This window comes from Hippocampus guttulatus, chromosome 16 (genome assembly GCF_054856545.1).
Source record: "Hippocampus guttulatus isolate MCC_2025c chromosome 16, RoL_Hgut_1.0, whole genome shotgun sequence".
Lineage (NCBI taxonomy): Eukaryota > Metazoa > Chordata > Actinopteri > Syngnathiformes > Syngnathidae > Hippocampus > Hippocampus guttulatus.
Window position 1 is genome coordinate 5,497,768 of NC_141276.1, and position 19,536 is coordinate 5,517,303.

A 19,536-nucleotide genomic window follows, 5' to 3' on the forward strand; every position below is an offset into this window, starting at 1 on the left:
TATGGAAAATGAATACCTCCCTTAATAGCGCCATACTCTTTGAGTATGGCACATTCTTACAGGAAACTGACTAATTCGTTAAAAATCATTTGCATTTTCAAATGAATGCCTCTCCGACAGCGAAGCTGTTAAACTAGTTAAGCAACGTCGAGTTAAAACTACTCGAGAGTGGCAAATTATTGATGCTCACTAATTCCAGGAAAATTCTTCTTTCATTGTTCAGTGTCGCTGGTTCCATTCAAGTGTGGTTTACTCTTGCAAGATATCTCATAATTCCTGGAAAGTTGTTATTTTATTGTCGGGGTCAATGTGTATCGGTAACTATTCAAATGCGCTTGGAATACACTGACTAATTTCTGGAAAATCATTATTTTTATTGTCTGTTGAATACCTCTCGCAGTGTCATTATTCACCTTGACAGGTGCTTAGAGGATATCAGTTCCAGCGAAATGCTTACAAGGCAGTGACTAATTCCTGGAACATTCTTCTTTGTTAATGACAAATCAATGTCTCTCCTATCATCATGTGAAAAAGAATTTCTCTCAAGAATTAGTATCTTCTTGGCATGGTCACACTTTAAAAAGAAATAAAACTGCTCAAATCAAACAAACAAACAAAAATAATTGCACGGGGCTCAACAGAAAAAGAAAATCACTTGATTTGACTTCAACTGTTAAGCTGACGAAAACGTATTTTGGCCTAGCTCAGCAGAGGTGCCTTAAACATCACACAAGCTTCTTCTGCGTGAAAAGAAACTTGCCGCATTTCAGATGCAAGGCGTGGACGGGACGGGGTTGGGAGGCCGGGGGAGGGGAGGGGAGGGGGCAAACTCACTGCAGTCATGTGAGAAGAGCCTAGTGGCGGGGAAGGTGAAGGTGGGGGAAGCGGGGCTGGCAACCGTGGCGGGTGCTGAACTCATGCCACTGGAGACCACAGAGGACGCCGGCACGTGGCGGGCGCGCAAGTCGGCGCTGGGGCTGGTGGGCTCATCTGTGGGAAGGTCGGGAAAAGATGGAGCGCCGGGAAGAAAGGAGGAGGAAGAGGAGGAAGATGGGTTAGGTGTTAGGAGGGAGAGGAGCCAATGATCAAGAGGAATTAAGAGGAAGGGGATTTTAATTTATTTTGCTCTGAAGAGGAAGAGTTTATGGCTTCCTTGCTGTGTCACTGAATGCAACATGCAAACATGCCGCAGCACACTTGGTGTAAATACGAGTTTACAGAACTAATTGCACCCTGTGTTGTTCCCCAACTTGAAGAGAGAAGTAAAAAGCAGCTTACTTTGTTGTGCAAACATTACTGCCTTAAATGTCAACAATTTATAGTCTGAAGTCAGTTCAACTTAATTTACAGTACTAGGGCTCAACGATTGCGGCTTTCATGCAATTTGCCATGAAGATAGTGTGAAAGCGGCGATTGTAAACAAAGCAGATTCATCACTACTTGTCAGTAACCAGTAGAGGGCGCCATTGACTCATGCCAGACATGCCAATTCAGGCTGCCCGTTGAAGATGGCTTTTGACCAGCCATCTAATAAACTACTGACATGGCTACTATCGGTAGCACACGATGGCACTAATACATAACACCATCACATTTTTGCATTGTTTAAACCGAGACAATTCCACCACACACGCACACACACACAACCCGGACATTTGACTGACAAAACCAGTCCAGTCTGCTGCATGTTGAAACAACAGAGGGCAGCACAGCTCAGCAAACCGAGGTTGTCCACATCGGTGGAGTGCAAGAGGCGGATAAGAAAAAAAAAAATCCCAATCTGGGGATGAGGAATCCGGCTGTGTTTACAGGGCGGCCCAGAAATAGCCGCGCTGTGGCTTTAAGGAAGGCCGTCATTAAGCGGGCGGCCCTTGCGAGGGAACATACAGACTTGCAAAATCCACGTTGTCTCCCAACAAAGACAGGTGACGTTGGATTTCGTACCCTGGGGGAGAAACGCTTCGGAATTTTCCCAGGGTTAGATTGAGATCTGTGCGGCATGTAACCCTTGGTAATAATTGTGTCATCAATCCCAAAAAAAAGGCTTGAGCAGTGAACAAGTTTTCCCTGTTGACATTGTAAAAACAATAGAAGCGTTGCGGTTTTGATGAAGTCCAAAATTGCCGACGTGAAACATTGACATAGAAACTACTCGTTTGGAGTGCCTTGTTCGGGAAATTCAAGGTTTCTCCAAAAAAGACCCCCGTGTTTCCCGTATTCACATATCCACCAGTTCGGGTTAACACGAAGTGTGGTAGTTGTCTTTCGTCTCCTTTTTTTACGCTGCTCAGTTTACGACAGTCCTGTCAGAACACGTGATCACGCTCACTCAATAATACTTTTCACTTGACTATTTTATATTTAGAACCTGGAACGTGTTTTTACCCAATTTGACAGTAATTAGGACTTGGCTGCTGCATTCGCGTAAATTACTGATGGATGCCAACCTTGCCAGTGCAGGACCAGTAAAACGGCACAACCAGCCAATAGGGCCCCCCGCCCCCCTTCTATTCTGCACAGCAAGACAATAGCTGCATTGAAGACGGAGCAATGTTCCGCGCTGCAAGACCCCACCGCTAATTTGCACCGGAACGCTCGTTTCTGTTGAACGTGCCTCCTCTTGTCGGCTTGTCTCCGCACTACAGGAGGAATAAAACACTTGAATGTGAGATCTCCGTCTCGCCGTCGTTCACAAAGCGAGGCGGATCACAAAAAGCGTGTCAACGGGGAATCGTTTTGAGTTTACGGCGGTTAAACGTGGCGGGACTTGGCGCGTTTTCGCTGTCAGCAAGAATGCGCTCAAGTGTGTCGTCGCAGTGACTCCTGGTCGACGTTTCCAATTCAAATGACTTTCGACAAGGTCAGGAGGGGCTCATCCAGAGTTGGCTTGAACGTCAGCTGATTGGGATCGATTCTGATCGTTTTTGAGCAGGTCCCGTGTTTGGTGACACCAGTGAGTCGAAACCCCGCACGGTCTTCTGCGAATCTAGTGCGAGTCTGGACGTGCCGAGGAGAAATCCACCCCCCCCCCCCCACTGCCTGTACTATCGTCGTCCATAGAACCGCAGGAATCGGCCTGTTTTCATTGCTATCATTCCTTTCATCCAAGGAAAAACCCTTTAGGTGTTCTAAATAAATTACAACCATGCGGATCTGCCCGGTGGTGACATTGTAAAGTAAACAGAAGTGTGGTAAAAGTACAAAATGCACAGGATTTTGTCACTGGCGTGGTCCCATCTTAAGGAGTCAGGACGTACCTGTGACTTTGGGAAAACTCCTGGAAAAGGAACTTGCTGTTACTTTGCCGTTCAAAATGCGGGCCTATTCGTGTAAACTGTACCCCGAAGGACAAAAAAGGACTCCTACTTTTTCTCTGTGTCTCACGTAGCATATGAGGTTTGTTTGAATCATGCCAAGAAGCAAAAGAAAAGTCACCAAATGAGCCGTGGCGGAAAGCCCAAATTTTGATCCGAAAGCTTTAAGAAGGAAAAAGGACGTGAAAAGTTTTCGAGTGGAGACCCACAACCTTACCAATGAAGGGGATGGACGCCAGCGAATCGTCCTCCAGGGAGACGAGGTTGCCATTGGCCTTAAACGGAACCGCGTCTCCGGAAGAGCTTGACGTGGTCGCCGAGTCTGGGGGTTCGGGTGAAAACAAGGAGGGCTCCAGGCCGTCCATGGGCAGCGCGTAGTGAGGGTGCCGCATGCCGTGGGCGTTCCTGCGTCCGCTGGGAGGCTTTTGGCGCATCACCACCTCTTGTGTCTGCACCGGCACCTCAGTTGACCCCCGCTCGTGGTTGGTGGGCCTGTACGCTCTCTCCTGGGATTCGGGCGAGGCGGAAACCGGCGGGGTGGCGGCTGAGGAAGCCGGCGCCCCCTCTGGCGGGCTGGTTTTTGGGGTCGTGTTCCAGTTCAAGTGAGGCCCGGAGTATGAAGGGTCCCTGAAAGAATGGGCCTGCTGCATGATGCGGCCTGTCTTACGGTAGAAGGAGGGGCTGTAGCTGCGGTAGCCCACCGGCTGGTCGTCCATGCTTTGGCCCGGAGGAAGCCGCCTGCTCTTAGCGGGGGCCTGCTGAGCTTGGGGTGGGGAATGGGTCTGCGTCGGGTGTTTGGAGTGCGACAGGGAGTGTCGGGGCTTCTGAGGGGCTTGCGTCGCGGGGTACGGCCCACTGTGCCTCTGGTGGACATCAGTTCTCGGGGGCGGCTTGGGAGGTTGGTTCCACGTCTCGCATCGAGGCAAGACCAGTCCGCTGGCGGCTCGGTCCAGCATCTCTAATGAGCGTCCGTGGCTATCAAACTGCACCAGCAGGTTTTCTGAGCGTGTCCTAGTGTAGCCGGAGACAGGATGGCCACCATCAGGACCCCACTCTCCACACCAGTAGGGCTCTCCGTGGGGCCCAAGTCCCGACTGCTGCGCCAACAGCAGAGTGTCCTGGGAGGCGCTGTGCGGCCAGCCGCCCGCCCGCTGCAGATGCGGATGCCTCCTGGAATCACTGAGGCGGTCCTGCGAGTAGCTACGTTGGCGCGCCTGCATGTTGCGTCCAGAGCGTTCCGGCACTTGGCTGTGGTACCACTCCGAGAGCGCCTGCTGGCGACGCTCGCTTTGGCCGTGATCGAGATGAGGCGGCGGCGGCGGGCCGGTCCAGGCCGAGCTGCCGGACTTGCGCGGCTGGGCCTGCGTGGAGTTGCCGCTATGGTGGTGATTGGGGTAGTGGACCTGTAACGGGCTGGATAATGGACCCCCTGATGAGGATGATGACGAGTAAGAGCGCCCCCTGGTTTGCCCCTGAGGCTGCTGCCTGGTCATGCCGTACTGAATCTCATCCGTGCGGTGGGCCGGGCTGCCACCCAGCTCCACCGAGCGCCCGTCTTGCCAACTGGCGGGACTGCACACGGTGGAGCGGTTGTCCAGGGGCGAGGAGGGACTCGGGGAACCGGGCCAGCGACTCCAATTATCGAGCTGGTTCTGGCCCATGGGGGCAGGCGGGGGAGCGCCCGCGGGCGACATGGTCTTGGCGCGAGGGTAGCAGAGGGGTGGCGGTGGCGGGAGGTTCTCTGCTCCCCCCGAGAAAGGCTCGTTGCCAGTCAGGTAGGCATCTTGGGAGTACGCCTGGAAGGAGAGGGAAGGCGGGTGAGGTGGCGTTTGCGCAGGTGCCATTTTTACATGCCGCGAACAAGTTTGACAACAACACTAGACGCCGTACGGGGTGCTGCAATGCTCAAATTGGCAACGGGCTCCGAGGAACACAAATAGCTAGTGAGGAAGTAACAACACAAAACAGTTTATGCTCACTCGAGGCGCTACTTACGTTTGCCCCCGACAAATCCCTTTTAACCAACGTTCCCGGTTCACCAAAACAAGCTCCAACTTGTCATCAACACCAAAACACCGTTGTATACGCGTCTTCAGCAAAAGTCCTTTTTTGTGTCGGATAGATCCAATATTGTCTGTCGTGATTATTATTTCACTGCTGTCTCCCTTGATCTTGTTTTCTGCTCTCCTTTTACACACCCTCTCTCTTCCTCTCTCTCTCTCTTTCTGTGTGAATGTCACTCCACCCAGTGGGAGTGCATAGGGAGGCGCAGGAGGAGTGATGTCATGCCAGGAATGCAGTCGATGCAGATGATGAAGAAGGAGGTTCAAAATGCAAATCGTTAAACTGTCAACTTTTAGTTGGGTGTGTGTGCGTGTGTGTGTTGACGCATTTATAATGAGCACGTCCGATTACCTAAACGCACATTAGGAGGATTCTGTCAACATTCAACCACAATCTCAGCATTCTTACTCAACTTTGTTTTTCTACCACGTCGTGACCTTCACGATCCCTCACGCTCACCGGCCACAATATTAGGTACACGTGCTCACAAGTTCCGATACAAGTGCCATGCTTAAATCAGATTCAACTAAGTCCAACTGTACCAAATATTTTGGACACATGCACGTTATTTTAGGCGTAAAAAACTTTAGAATTTTGAACAGAGGTGCACATGATAGTCGGCTGATGGTGCACCTAAATATTGTGGCCTTTGTTGTACTGAATATTTTGCGTGTGTACAAAATAATTTTGGCCTTAGGGTGTGCCATAATACCAATAATGAATGTATCTTTGCGCGAATATCTATGCCAGCTCTTCCACTAGATGGCGCAATGTACATACGGTCATTGCACGGTGTATCCACTTTTTGTGACATTTGTGAGCAAATATAAAAACTGTTTGTCAATACATAAGCATACATTGTCGCAAACAAGCGGTCGGGGTACAGTCGCCCCTCGTTTATCTGGGGGGGGGGGGGGGGGGGGTAGGTTCCAGAAACTCCTGGGACAAACATATATCCAAAAAATCAGGATCATTTTAGTATTTCCATATATTTGAACACTTTACCCATACAGGCAATTACAAATTAACCATTTTACTTTTTTGTCCACTTGGGGTCGCCGTCCTCATATTCATCATCTGTGATTTTGAACGTGTGGAGATCTAAAAAAGTCTGCAAATGAAAGTGTAGAGTTGGATGTGTTGGCGCAGGATAGTACGGGTGGTTAAAAAGAGAACTGTAGGACAGTCTGCGTGTCGAGTTACTCGAACTAAGTTACAGCCATCGGCAGCTCGTGAATGAATGTGCTTATTAGATGTTTGTTTTCTTGCCGTTTGTTTAATAAAGTGATTGAAAGAGCACCGGTGGCTGTGTCTGTCCTTCCCCAGGTGGAGATATTAAAATTTGTTCTAGCTAGCGGTGGTAGGCTATATTTGCTAACGGTGTTCATTTTAGGAGAGACATGCAGTCATGGCAGTGGGGTTTGGTTCGGGTTAAAAAAAAATAAATACTCACACTTACCAACTGAAGCACATCTTCATCCTTTGGCATAATAGAGAGCTCCAGCACGCTCTCACTGGTGAAAAATGTAAGATATCGCTAAAGTCAATATTTCCGACACGTTATTAGAGGGTGATTTGCATAGAAAAGGTGACAAGATCCAGTGCGACAGGTCAAATTGCACATCAAGATGCATCTTAATTTCTGTCCGTGTAGAACACAGCGCTCGGGGGGTAACTTCTTTCACCGGTTATTAGCATACGTGTCATCTGCGCGATTAAGGCGGTCAACACGGTTCAGTGACTCTAAACACAGCGTGACGAGAGGTCTCACCTGTTCTGGATGAGGGCGATCACCTGTGAGTAAGTCCTTCCCAGCACGCTTTCGCCATTCACCTTGACCAGACGATCACCTGACAAACAAAAGACGCACATAATGACTCCATATTTCCTTTTCGGCATTTTTTTTAGGAGACTCCATGGTCGCTTATAAAATGTACTTCATCACATTTTCACATTAATATTTTCACCACAAATGCGCCTAACATTTACATATTACATGCCCAATTTATAAAGCAAACGGGGAGGGGACTGAACGTTGTTCTCGCTCACCCGTACAAAGGCCCGCTTGGTGGGCGGGACCTTTCTCCCGCACATTCTTCACAAAGATGGTGTCCATCGGCTCCAGTCGGCCTTTCTGGTAACCTGCATGTCAAAAAAATATATAATAATAATGATGAAGCAGAGAAATAAGCATATACCTAGCATTTTTATTATTCCTCGACTTGGCACTTTTTTAGGTGCACGTCTGCAACGTTATCTGTAGAGGGCGCAGGGAGGCCGCAGAGTGGAAGTAATGACTGCATGACGTCATCCATCAATCTATCTGTGTTTAAAGAGCCCCTTTCGGGACATTATTACCACCTTAAGACTTACATTAACAACAACAAAAATGCAACTTTAAGGCATTTAACAATAGGCCTCGGGTGAAAGTGTCATTTTCTGTATTCCTTTTGTTTGTTGAGATTAAAAAAAAAAAAAAAAGACAGCTCACCCTTCCCGTTGCCGTTCTCCTCATCCTGAAAATCAAAGAGTGTATATTTTACAAAAATGGTATATTGCCATGGGTTTCTTTTTTTCTCACCACTGCATTATATCGTGAAAAACAACAGGGCATGAAGTACAGAGCAGCCGCAGTCGAGACTTGAATCCGATTGAACAGACAGTCACCATTCAATCTGGTGGCACATTGAAAAAGACTTGAGGATGTAATTGCTGACAAGGAACGTCAACAAAAAGTCCGTGAATACTTATGTTTGTGATTTATTTGAAAATACATGCAAAAAAAATAATAATACCAATAATAATTATGGGGTGTTGTGCGTCGAATATTAAGGTAAAACCGTTCATAGCATTTTTGAATCCGGCTAAAAGAACAGAATGGTGGATGCACTGTATGATTTAATACCTGTTGTTTTTCTTTTAAGCAGCTCCAACTTAAAACGGCAACACACACACACCCACACACACACACGGACACACACGTGTGTGCGAGCTGAGTGGACAGTTTCTGGTGAGGGTGAGTGTGGGCTGACTGCCGCCTGGGCTTTAGGCCTCGCTGAGTGGGCTCATTCCTGACTGGCTGCATACAATGCTGCGGGTTGAGGCTTTACAGGCACAGAAAGACTAACTGGAGTGGAGACCATACAGCCCAGAGACTGAAGACCATAGACTCCGGACTACCAGAGACAACAGAACCCAGATCAGCAGTGACCACAGTCAGGGGATTGGTTCAGGGTTGATATATCGACAAACCTTCACCCAATATTTGAAACCATCGAGTATTTTCTGAAACTCTCACCCTGGCTTGAGAACGCAATTCAAAACCCGAATCATTGCTTCGAACATTCATTTGAATTTACTGGATAATATTTGTCCATCCATCTATTTCCTAATACGCCGATCCTCACGGGGGTCGCGGGCGTGGTGGAGCACCCTGAACTGGTCACCAGCCAATCGCAGGGCACAACAAACATTCGCGCGCACAATCACACCTAGGGACAATTTAGAGTGTCCCATCAGCCTGCCACGCATGATGTTGGATTGTGGGAGGAAACCGCAGCACCCGGAGAAAACCCACACAAGCATGGGGAGAACATGCAAACTCCACACAGGAAGGCCGGAGCCGGAATCGAACCCTGCAACGCGAAGCGGCCGTGCTAACCTGTCGAGCAGATCTGAAACGTTCATTTGAGAACCCATCGAAACCTTAATCTTTGCTTGAAACTCTAATCTAGGAGCAAAACCCTCAACCAGCTTTGAGACCTCACTATATTGAAACACTAACCCTGATATGATAAAACAAATCCGAAACCCTAACTTTGTCTTGAAACCCAAATTCTAAACTATAACCTGTTTGAAATTCTAATCCAGGTTTGAAACCCTCATTCTACAATACCAAGAGAGGCTAAATAAGTGACGATAAAAGAATTCCAAGCCTTCTACTTTTGTGTAAAAAAATAAATAAAATAAAAAGATGATTCAAGCTTTAAATCCACGTTGACTCTCTGTGTGTTTTGTAGAATTTACGCTTGAGAACAATCAGGTCCATCTCCTGCGTTTATTTTCGTAGCACACGTGGTCTCCATTTGGTCCCGGCAACACCATTCGTCGAGCCGCCTCGTTCTTACTCTGCGTAAGATAAAGCTAATTGTGGCTCAGCGGCGCAGGGTCAACCGGGTTGAGTTGGAGCACGGTGAAACAAAAGCTTAAGTGAGTATTAACACGGTAGGGAAGGAAGACTAAAAATGAGCGCTAATGGGACTGTGTGTTGAGGTGTGTGGGCAAACGTCTCCAGATGTTCAACTCCGAGTCATACGGAGGCTGTTGAAAACAAGCCGTCTATTATTACACTTTCATCGAGCCGGCAGCTGCCCGTTGAATGGGAGTCCTTGTGCCGGCTGCGGTGCCGCTCGCGAGCGGGCACGACCGGGCCACAATGGGACAATAGACGCCACTGCTCCTCTGCCTCCGTTGTCACATGATGGATTTTTTTTTTTTCATCGCTGGATTTGGACAATTGCAGCCACAGACAAGAAGCACAGATGATGATTAGGTTTTTTTTTTCCAATTATGGTTTTAAGACACAATTAACGGTTTCAAGTGACAGTTTCAGATGACGATTTTGTTTGATTGAGACTTCTTTGGAGCTTAATTAGATAGTGGGATCCGATTTGTTTATTGCTGTGATATTTTTATATTTAGTTGCACCATTGCACACGATCAGTTGAAATCGGTTACGCGTACGAACGTTTGTTAGGCTATGCCACTCCCCTGTGTGGGCGTGGCTAAAACTGGAAATCATTTTTGGACACATTCGGTTTATTCGGCATCTGTGTGTGGTTGATCAGGATCCACGGCGTGTGTGTGTGTGACGAGCTTTCTGGTATTCATCTTGTCCGGTATTAAATTCGTTGGATTTTGAGTCGCAGTCCTCTGTCTGGTCATCGATAATATAGCAACCATCAAAGATTGTCTGAACTTTTAAAGCCTGGGAATAGGTTTAAAAGCAAGTATTAGGGTTTCAAATTATGTTTTGCATCATTTAAATTTGAATTTGAAAGAGGGTTTAGGGTTTCAAATGATGGTTTCAAGTCAGTTAGGGTTTTAAATGAGGTTAGGGTTCCAAGGCAGCGTTAGCGTTTTAGACTTAGGTTAGGGTTTCAAAATGTAGTTTCAAGACACATTTAGGGTTCATAATCAGGGTTTGAGGTAAGGGTTAAGGTTTCAAATTAATATTTGAATCATGGGTTAGTGTTTCAAACACAAGTTGGGGTTTCCAAATAGGCTTTCCAGCCAGGCAGGGATAGGGTTTCAAGTAGTGGTTTAAAACCCGGTTTGCGGTTTCCAGCCAAGGTTAGACTTTTAAAGCTGGGCTCCAAATCAGGGAATTGAGTTTTATATTCGGGATTCAATCCTGGTATTTGTACATTTGGTACCTTGAGACAGCGGCGCCTCACCTTGAGGGTGGTGTGCAGGGTGGACTCCGGCGGGTAAACGATGAAGTGCCGCAGCGTGAAGCCGAAGCCCTGCGAGTTCTTGCGGAGGACCAGCGTGCGTGGGCCCTTCCACGCCCCGCTGATGCCCTCCCTGCCCGGCCGGGACGCCATCGGTGGCCGGGGGTTGTTGTCGGCGGAGGGCGACGAGAGACCATCCCTTCGCCCTTTCGCCTGCAAAGATCCAGAAGAGATGGTATTTAATCGATGGGGGGCCGGGGGTCATGTAATCAACACCATGCCAGGAATTATTCTGGCCCACTGGTCTGACCTTGAAGTTTTCCCGCAAAGATTCCTTCCTACCCTCTCTCGAAATATTTCATTCCCAAAAGGCCGAGTAAATAAAATGGCTCATCCGACAGACACATGCGAGAACTCTCACCCCAGCGTTGCCCCGATGACCCACGTCTGTCAATCACATGTTGTCACCTGACCAAACAAGCGAGAAAAAAATCCCGCTTGGCACCAAAGTCTTAATTGGCTTGTTGTTGCATGCTGACTATCTAAGCCACAGATATTGACAGGAATGAATGTTTTCTCCTTTTTGTTGCGTTTTATTTGCGGGAGATATGCAATATTTCAAAACCTACAATATACAAAGATCTGTGTTTTGTTTTGTTTTAAATAAAATGTTACCTCTCCCCCTCCTTTTGAACACTTAAACTCGCTCAAACCATTTTTAAACACATTGGATATGTATTTCAACACAAAAAAACGGTATACTGTAAGCATTAGCCACTAGTTATCATGAAATAATTAACCAGCTCAGTCGCTTTAAGATTGTGTGAAACAGTCCATTTCGTTTTGATTCTTGTCTCTTATTTTGAACGCAATGGCTGAACGAAAAGACGAGTAGTCATGCAACCTAACTAGCACCACCAAAGGTTACCAGTAACACATCAATGTCTGTAAATATTTGTAGGTTTACTGAGCAAAGGTAGATACGAATGACATTGTGGCCAAGGTTAACATGAACTATTGGCTAAATGTCTCACCATCCGTTCAAGAAGCTTTTCCGATTTTTTTTTTTTTTAATCTCCTCATCCATTATCGATGACTACAATAAGTTAAAGAAACATCCAGGAAAGCAAATGCACCGCCGTCCAAGCTAACATCGTTAAAAGCGGCCATTTACTAAATTTGTAGTGCATTGATTAATCTCGAAATATATTTACGTTACAACCATCTGACCAATCACACCTTCTAACCAAATAAATAACCCAAAAATGAAAGACAGAAAGAAAGAAAATACAGCAAATTTACCATTAGCTTAAGGGGAAAACGTGCCATGATATAAAGAAAAATAATGTGTTAGCTTGTTCCAAAATTAGCACTAGCTAAATGTCTCACCAACTCTTTTATTCGCTTAATTTAAACTTTTTTTTAAAATGTTAAACAGACTTCAAAAAAATGTCTGTTTGGTCAGACTTCACTTCCTGACATAAACATGATTGACATACAACAGACACACACACGCATACACAGGCGCTTAACCAGGTGGGTGCACCGCAACAGGAAGTGGCATGCCGGAGGCAGGAAGTGGGCTCGCGTTACAGGGCAGGACAACCAGACGCGCCTAAAAATAACCACTTCCACTCCTTCGCCTCCTCCTGTTCCCTTCTCCTTTCTTTTCCGACAAAGAAAAAACTTTTTTCTTCCACGTCTATTTTTCAATGGTATCAAAACAGGAGTCCAGAACATTCAGAGAGCGCATCACCCATCCCGTTATTAATGATGTCACTTCATGGATTGTTTAGTTTTTCCCATAACCTTCATTTTGTAACAGATGATATATTTAATTGATTTAATGTATTCATTTCATTGTAAATTCGGATTATGCATACCAAATCTAGTAGATAAAATCAAATATATTTACTTACATTTAAGCATTAAATGTCTGTAAAAAGTATTTAATGCAATTCTATCATTACATTTTTGAAAGTAATTTTTCAAAGGCCTTCAATTTAGAATGTTTTACAACAACAACAAAAAAGCAATATTTTGGCAAAATGATTAGTTTTGATGGCAAAAGCTAGCAGTTTGGAGGCCACTTTTTTAGCGATCATGGCATAAAACAAGCATTTTTTTAAATGCCTAAATATGTGGTTTTATTGCCAAAAATTTGCATTTTTGCGGCAGCTTTTGCAGCTTTCATCGGAATGGGCAATTATGTTCCAAATTATTACATTTTAGTAAAATATGTCGTTTTCGTTACAAAATACATTTGGGAAAAATACACTAATGGCAAAACATACATTGCAAATTCTTGCTGTGTTGAAAGGACCTCTCTTTTGGCAAAATGTACATTTCGTGGCAGAAAAAAAATTGCATTTGTGTGTCAAAATATAGTTTTCAAGGCAAAATGCAGCATTTTGGAGGAACATTTTGTGCATTTTGGAAGATTTTGATAGCAAAACGTGGGAGTTTTCATGGCAAAAAAAAAAGTGTTTCCAAAGGATGTCGTGCTTTTGTGGCAAAATGAAGTTTTTGTGATGAAATTTTTTTTGTGGCAAAGTGTGGCGGTGTCAGGGCAAAAACTGATTGGTTTTGATCAGTTTACCCAACTTCTTGTTCATTCCTTTGATCAGTTTACCCAACTTCTTGTTCATTCCACATTCGCAACACGACAGCAGCGTGCAGATGCATGAGAGAGAGGCGCAGAGGGGGGTTGTCAAGAGACCGTTAAGAAAAAAAAAAAAAAAGCAGGCCAGAAAAGGAAGTTGAAGGAGGGCGAAAGGAGAAATTCCTCCAAGGGAGCGGTTTGGCTGGGGACAAGTCGGAACACACGCTAACATGCAGGCAGGGAGTGAATAAGAGGATAAAGGGAAGAAGAAAAAGAAGAGGAGGAGGTGGAGTATCGGGTCCCGGCAAAGGAACAGGCTCGGGCACGCCGGTTTTGAACCGCGTGGCCCCGCCCAGCGATGGGAAAACCGAAACCTGTGATTACCCCGATCGCAGAACAGGCTCCAAAGGGTCGGAGCCAGCGGCACCGGAGCGTGGTCAAGAAGCTTTGCGTCTTTTGCAAAACAGGCTCATGAGCGCGGAAAACAAACTACGACCAGTCAAAAACACTAAAGGGGTTCAGGGTTAGGATTAAGGGTGAATTTAAGTGAGTTCAAGAGATTGCAGTTCTCCGACACTCACCTTTTATCAATTAGTATTCACAAAGCAGAGTAACACTTCAGTGTACTTTAATGGTTATATGAAAAATTTGGACTTGTCGTTTTTTTGAACTTCCTAATTTTGGGGGCAGTTTTCTAGTTTTGTGATTGATTGATAACAAAGACTTCTTTGACAGACCCCCCCCCCCCCCGCCCCCCACAAATATTAGCCTCTTAATTGATTCCTAAAAATGAATTTCAAATACCTTGAACAAAAATACACACACAATACCTCCTCCTATTAGCTGCCACAAAACCCATTTCCCATTGAATACCACAGGACATATTGTGTCCATGTCCTCGATTTGGAGGAAATCACTTCTCACACAATTTTGCTGACGGGAAGAATGCTGAACCAGCAGAGGAAACCATTAAACAAAAAAAAAAAAAAAAAAAAAAAAAGAAAAAACCCTGAAGCTGGCATCATCAGCAGTGCCCGTTTATCATCACCTATTTTTTTTTATGGAAAACATATATTCAATGCTTACAAGCATTTTTTTGGAGACTTAAAAAAAAAGTTTATAAAATAAATAAAATATTCCCCCACTGCATTTCAGTACGTGTCAATAATGAGGTCCCTATTTTCCGCGAATCGAATAGCGATGGTCGACTGTAATTGCTGTATTTACTTAAGTATTCATTGGATTTGGTGTACTGTGTTGGTGTGCCTGGAAGGGGCGTGGCTAGGTGAGTGACATCAGTGACGGCTGAAGTTGGCTGTAAAACCTTGCATGTGATCTCATTTTGGCATTTTTGTGTTTGGGTGTGTGTATATTGGTGACCGTGTCTCTCCTTACCCACATGCAAGGGCCTTACAGTGACTTTAGTTAAATTTTTGCTGCAGAATAGTTGAAGCTCACTCCGAACACAAATTTTGCCTCGCAACATGTAGCAAGAAAAAAGTGTTGAAGTGTTGAAAGCACGAATTAAGAAAATGAAAATTTTCATTTTCATTTACTTTTATGGCAATGACAATTTGACCACAGAACATAAGAAATACTTTTTGATTGTTTGCAGGAGGCAAAATGGCAAAAAGTAGTCGGCGTAGTAGTAAAAGTCGTCGAAGAGCCGTCAAAAGCAAAGCCCACCGGCTGGGCTGTAACAATACTGCTTTTTTTTTTTTTTTAAAGAGCTGAGAGCTGCAACCTGTTTGAAAAGTGGAGCTTTACGCGCACGCCGACACAAATGCTGACGAGCCTTTAATCCCGATGGCCGCCGCGTGTCTGCCGACCACCCGCCCGAACCCCCCCCCCCCCCTCTGGAGCCGCCACCCAGCCAAGAGGGTACAGTGTGGAAAAAAAAAAAAGGCGCGTAATTCCTCAACTGGCAGATTCAAAATACTGTAACTGCGGTAGGGCTTTATTCGGATGTGTTGATCTTGTGCTAATATGAATGTCAGTTGAACCGTCTGCAAAGTCAGTTAAACCGGTTTCAACATCATGGAAACCGGACAGGATTATCGTTCTGCCGCGGAAACCGGCTTCTCCGCTCCTGATGACCATTCCAGGGAAAATACTTCCCCGACATTCCAATTTGCAGCACGGCATCATTTTAACACCAAGAAAATGACGTGCGGTCGTCCACAAAAATCAGCAGATATTTTTTTTTTCTTTCATTCCTGTCAGCTGCACTTTGTTCCCCTAATACGGTCACAACAGCAATTGGATATTATATCGCAGTTGTGGGCTTTTCGTCTATCTGGAGAGGCACGCACACACGCAGCGTCAATGCAAATTGAATAGCAAAAGTGAACAATCGAACCCGTTGGGGCGTATTCTTCTGTGTAGATCTTCTTACAGTAGCGCTCCCTCCCTGGAAGAAATCACCAGATGATGCGAAGAAACCCCCCCCCCCCCCCCGCACCCCCGCAATGCTATATTCAGCCATGAGAACCATATAGTCCAACATTTACACAAGCATTCTCATTCACTAGCATTCCAAAGTGCCTCGCACTTCCGAATCGGACTGTTTTTGTGTCACGAAAGCAACACACTCTGTGGACTATTTTTGCCGCAAAAATCCCTGATGATGTCATCAAAACTATGCATCACTGCAGGTTATTGCTGGGGAAAATTACACAATTTGACACTAAAACACAATATTCTGACAAGAAAATAACACATTTGTTTACAAAATAGATGATTGTCCGCGAAGACTTTTTGCCACAAAACTCAATTTGGCCATTCAAGTGCAATTCACCACAATAATGCTCTATTAATAAATAAATTCAAATGATTTGACAGTCAAAAATTTGGACACACTGCTTTTGACTTTTTAACCCATTACCCGACATGTACTCCACAATTTAATACGGGAATGGTGGCTGAGCGCATTTCTCTCTTCTAATTACGGCTGTGGAATGACGACTTTCAAGGTGACACTTTTAACAAGGTGTTGTGGGGGGCCGCGAGATGTCAGAGCTATGTGACCGGGAACCAAACCAAAGCAAACACCCCCCTCACCCCCCGCCCTCTCTCAAATTCTCTCACCTTTTAAGGCGTGGAGAAAAAATGTGAAAAGTGAAGATTATGTGAAGCCGAGCGTCTGAGTTTCAAGCGCGTTTGTGGGAATTGCTGTCCATTGGTGACGTCACAGGGGTTGAAGTCGTGGTTGGTGCACATACACAGATGGGACAAATACGTCCTTCAGAATGTGCGGCCAATTCCGAAAGTCAAATGTTTACAAGGTAAACTCGTCTCAATCCTTTTCCCAGTGTGAAGACCACAAGTAACTCCCGGTAATTATTTTTGAAAAGACTGACAACGGGCGGCCCGGTGGTCCAGTTGTTAGCGCGTTGACCTCACAGTGCAGAGGTACAAGGTTCGATTCCAGCTCCGACCTCCCTGTGTGGAGTTTGCATGTTCTCCCCGGGCCCGTGTGGGTTTTCTCCGGGTACTCCGGTTTCCTCCCATATTCCAAAAACATGCATGGCAGGCTCATTGAACACTCTAAATTGTCCCTAGGTTGTGAGTGTGAGCGTGGATGGTTGTTTGTCTTTGTATGCCCTGCGATTGGCTGGCAACCAGTTCAGGGTGTCCCCCGCCTTCTACCCGAAGACTGCTGGGATAGGCTCCACCATGACCGGCCACCTTTGTGGATGACAATATTTCGTCATGCTAGCATCAAATCACGCCATATTTGCCATTTCAAAAAAAAATTACGACAAATGTTTTTTTTTCCAAGAAAACTAGATTGCCACAAAAACAATTTGGAAGCTTTGTTTTATCACAAAAATTATCTTTTTTACCTCCAGGAAAACTATATGATTAGCAAATATTTTGCCACGAAAGCTACCTATTTGGCCAAAAACCACAAATGTGTTTTGCAATGCGAACTACATATTTTGCCACCCCACCAAAGAAAATCTAGCTTTGATCAATTTTCCCACAAAATGCTACATTTCAGCACAAAGAGAACTTTTTGCAACTGATATGCTGCATCCTTCCAAGAAAACACTTCTTTCCACAAAAACTAGGGTGCTTTGCAATATTTTGTCACAAAAATGCAAATTTTGGCCACAAAAAACAGTTCGCCACAAAATATCACATTTTGCCATGGAAATGCACATTTTGCAAGAAAAAGAAAATCTAATATTTCAATTGAAATTGCTAAATCCATATTTTGCTACAAATCACAAGGACTACATACGTAAGTCTTTGCCATGAAAACCATATCGTTTGCAACAAAATGCCAAATTCTTGAAATCTAAATTTGTGACGTCAGGCCACCACGCTCCCACACGTCCTCTCCTTACCCTGACCTGATAGGCGATGTGGCTGCGTCCCACAGGCATGACTGGCGGCGGCCCGGTGATGCCGCGCAGCACCGCCACCCAGATGCAGCGAGGCTCGGGGGAGCTGCAATCCACTCCCACCGGGTTCTGGAAGCTCCAGTTGAACCCGGCCGGCGAAGGGCACGGGAGCATGGCGGCGGGCATGGGGACGGGGCGGTCGCTTTCGCTCACGTGCGCATTGCAAACCGAGCGCATGGGACACAAACTCAATGGAGCATCCGAGACTTGGCCGGCCTTCTCTTCTCCATCTCTGCAAATCTTAATCCCGCATGGTAGCTCCGGAGTGAGTCTCTGGATCGAGAGTGACAGCGTGGCTGTGCGGCTGGTCTTCTGCATACAAAGCGAGTGTGTCCACCCCCAAAAGCACACCCGGCTTGTCTCCTCCCAGTCACCCTTCTCCACTGTGTATGGCTAAAGGCTGACAAATCCTCTCATCTGTCAGCAAGCCACCAGAAGTCAACATCCACCAGGCAGGACAAACTCATGTAATCCCCAAAAACATCATGCGGGACAGATACCGTGGTGGCACGTGTGCGTAAGTAGCTGGGTTGACCAAAGAGACACAAAGTGGTCGCCAACGAGAGAGCAACGTGACCTCCAAAGCGACAGTCAAAAGCACTTCTCATTCGATTCAATGACAAAGCATCTCCAAACCTCTGACCGCTACTGTATGTTGCCACAAAAATGAAATATTATGCATCGAAAACACAAGAGTTTGCCGCCAAACACATTTTGACTTACGTACGATATTTTGCGCACAAAACCTTTGAGAACGCCACAAAATGGACACACTGTCACACATGTCGACTTCTTTTAAATGCCCGTTTTTGTGCATTGAAATTGGTCTATTATTCCGAGCAAACCCCGCACACACGCACGCACTCTGGGCTAACTATAAATATACTTAGCTATTGTATGTAATTAAACCCTGTCATAAAAGCAGCACGGCTATAAGATTTGGCTTGGCGACATCGCCGCTGCAGAACCGCCCTCGCCAAAGGAAATACGAGTGGGTCACTGTAAACATCCAGCGGGTGGCGCTGTGGGGTGCAGCAGCACGTGTGTTTCCTCAAACAGATTAGTTTGATGATACTGTTTAATAGCTACTGATGGGCAACCAGATTAACAAAAGACCCCCCCTCCCCCTCCCTCTGCCCTTTTTCTATCCCCACTGGAACTGATTGTCAAAACTAAATGTGTTTTTGTAATGATCCGTCACACTGACCAACATCAGTGTGTGTGTGTGTGTGTGTGTGTGTAATACTGTGGCTTGGAGTAACAAAATGCCGCAATGTGAAATAAATAAAGATTAAACAACAGCAACAAAAATATTTTGAGAAAAAATCCACAAATTATTACAACAAAAAAAAAACAGCCCAAAATAACGACAATAAATACAATGAAATGGATTAAGAAAAATAATTATAACAAAGCACTGAAAAAAAACGGCATACTTTTTTTCCGCAAAACAATTTAAATTCATTTTCAAATTGATACAAAGACTCAGACAGTACATCTTTACATTGACAAATTTTACAATTTTTTTTTAATTATATCACGCAATGAAGACAAAAAATAAAGAAGTGATGAGAGTTTTTATATTTTTACTTTGTTAAAGTCTTACATTAGTGTGACTCAATCATATGTGTTGTGGTGTGGTGCTGCTAAAACGGTCCAAACAAGAACAGTACAGTTTTACAGTACGGGGGGGT

The 19,536-nt window shown here is 45.4% G+C and overlaps 1 protein-coding gene across 12 annotated transcripts in view; it reads right to left on the reverse strand.

Moving 5' to 3' along the window:
• The window catches only part of arhgap23a (Rho GTPase activating protein 23a), a 46,107-nt gene that overhangs the window by 10,518 nt on the left and 16,053 nt on the right, over window positions 1–19,536 (reverse strand). For 2 of the 12 annotated variants that reach the window (XM_086132243.1, XM_086132238.1), the window contains exons 1-8: window positions 17,792–18,906; window positions 10,814–11,044; window positions 7,870–7,894; window positions 7,428–7,520; window positions 7,150–7,228; window positions 6,832–6,892; window positions 3,532–5,110; window positions 835–990 (exon numbers count right to left, since the gene is read on the reverse strand). In XM_086132243.1, the coding sequence (XP_085988369.1) occupies window positions 835–990; window positions 3,532–5,110; window positions 6,832–6,892; window positions 7,150–7,228; window positions 7,428–7,520; window positions 7,870–7,894; window positions 10,814–11,044; window positions 17,792–18,160 (2,593 nt within the window). In that variant the 5' untranslated portion in view covers window positions 18,161–18,906. Of the gene's footprint in view, window positions 1–834; window positions 991–3,531; window positions 5,111–5,309; window positions 5,959–6,831; window positions 6,893–7,149; window positions 7,229–7,427; window positions 7,521–7,869; window positions 7,895–10,813; window positions 11,045–17,791; window positions 18,908–19,536 lie in introns of those variants that run through there. The other 10 variants (XM_086132247.1, XM_086132246.1, XM_086132239.1 and 7 more) reach the window with 9 other exon arrangements.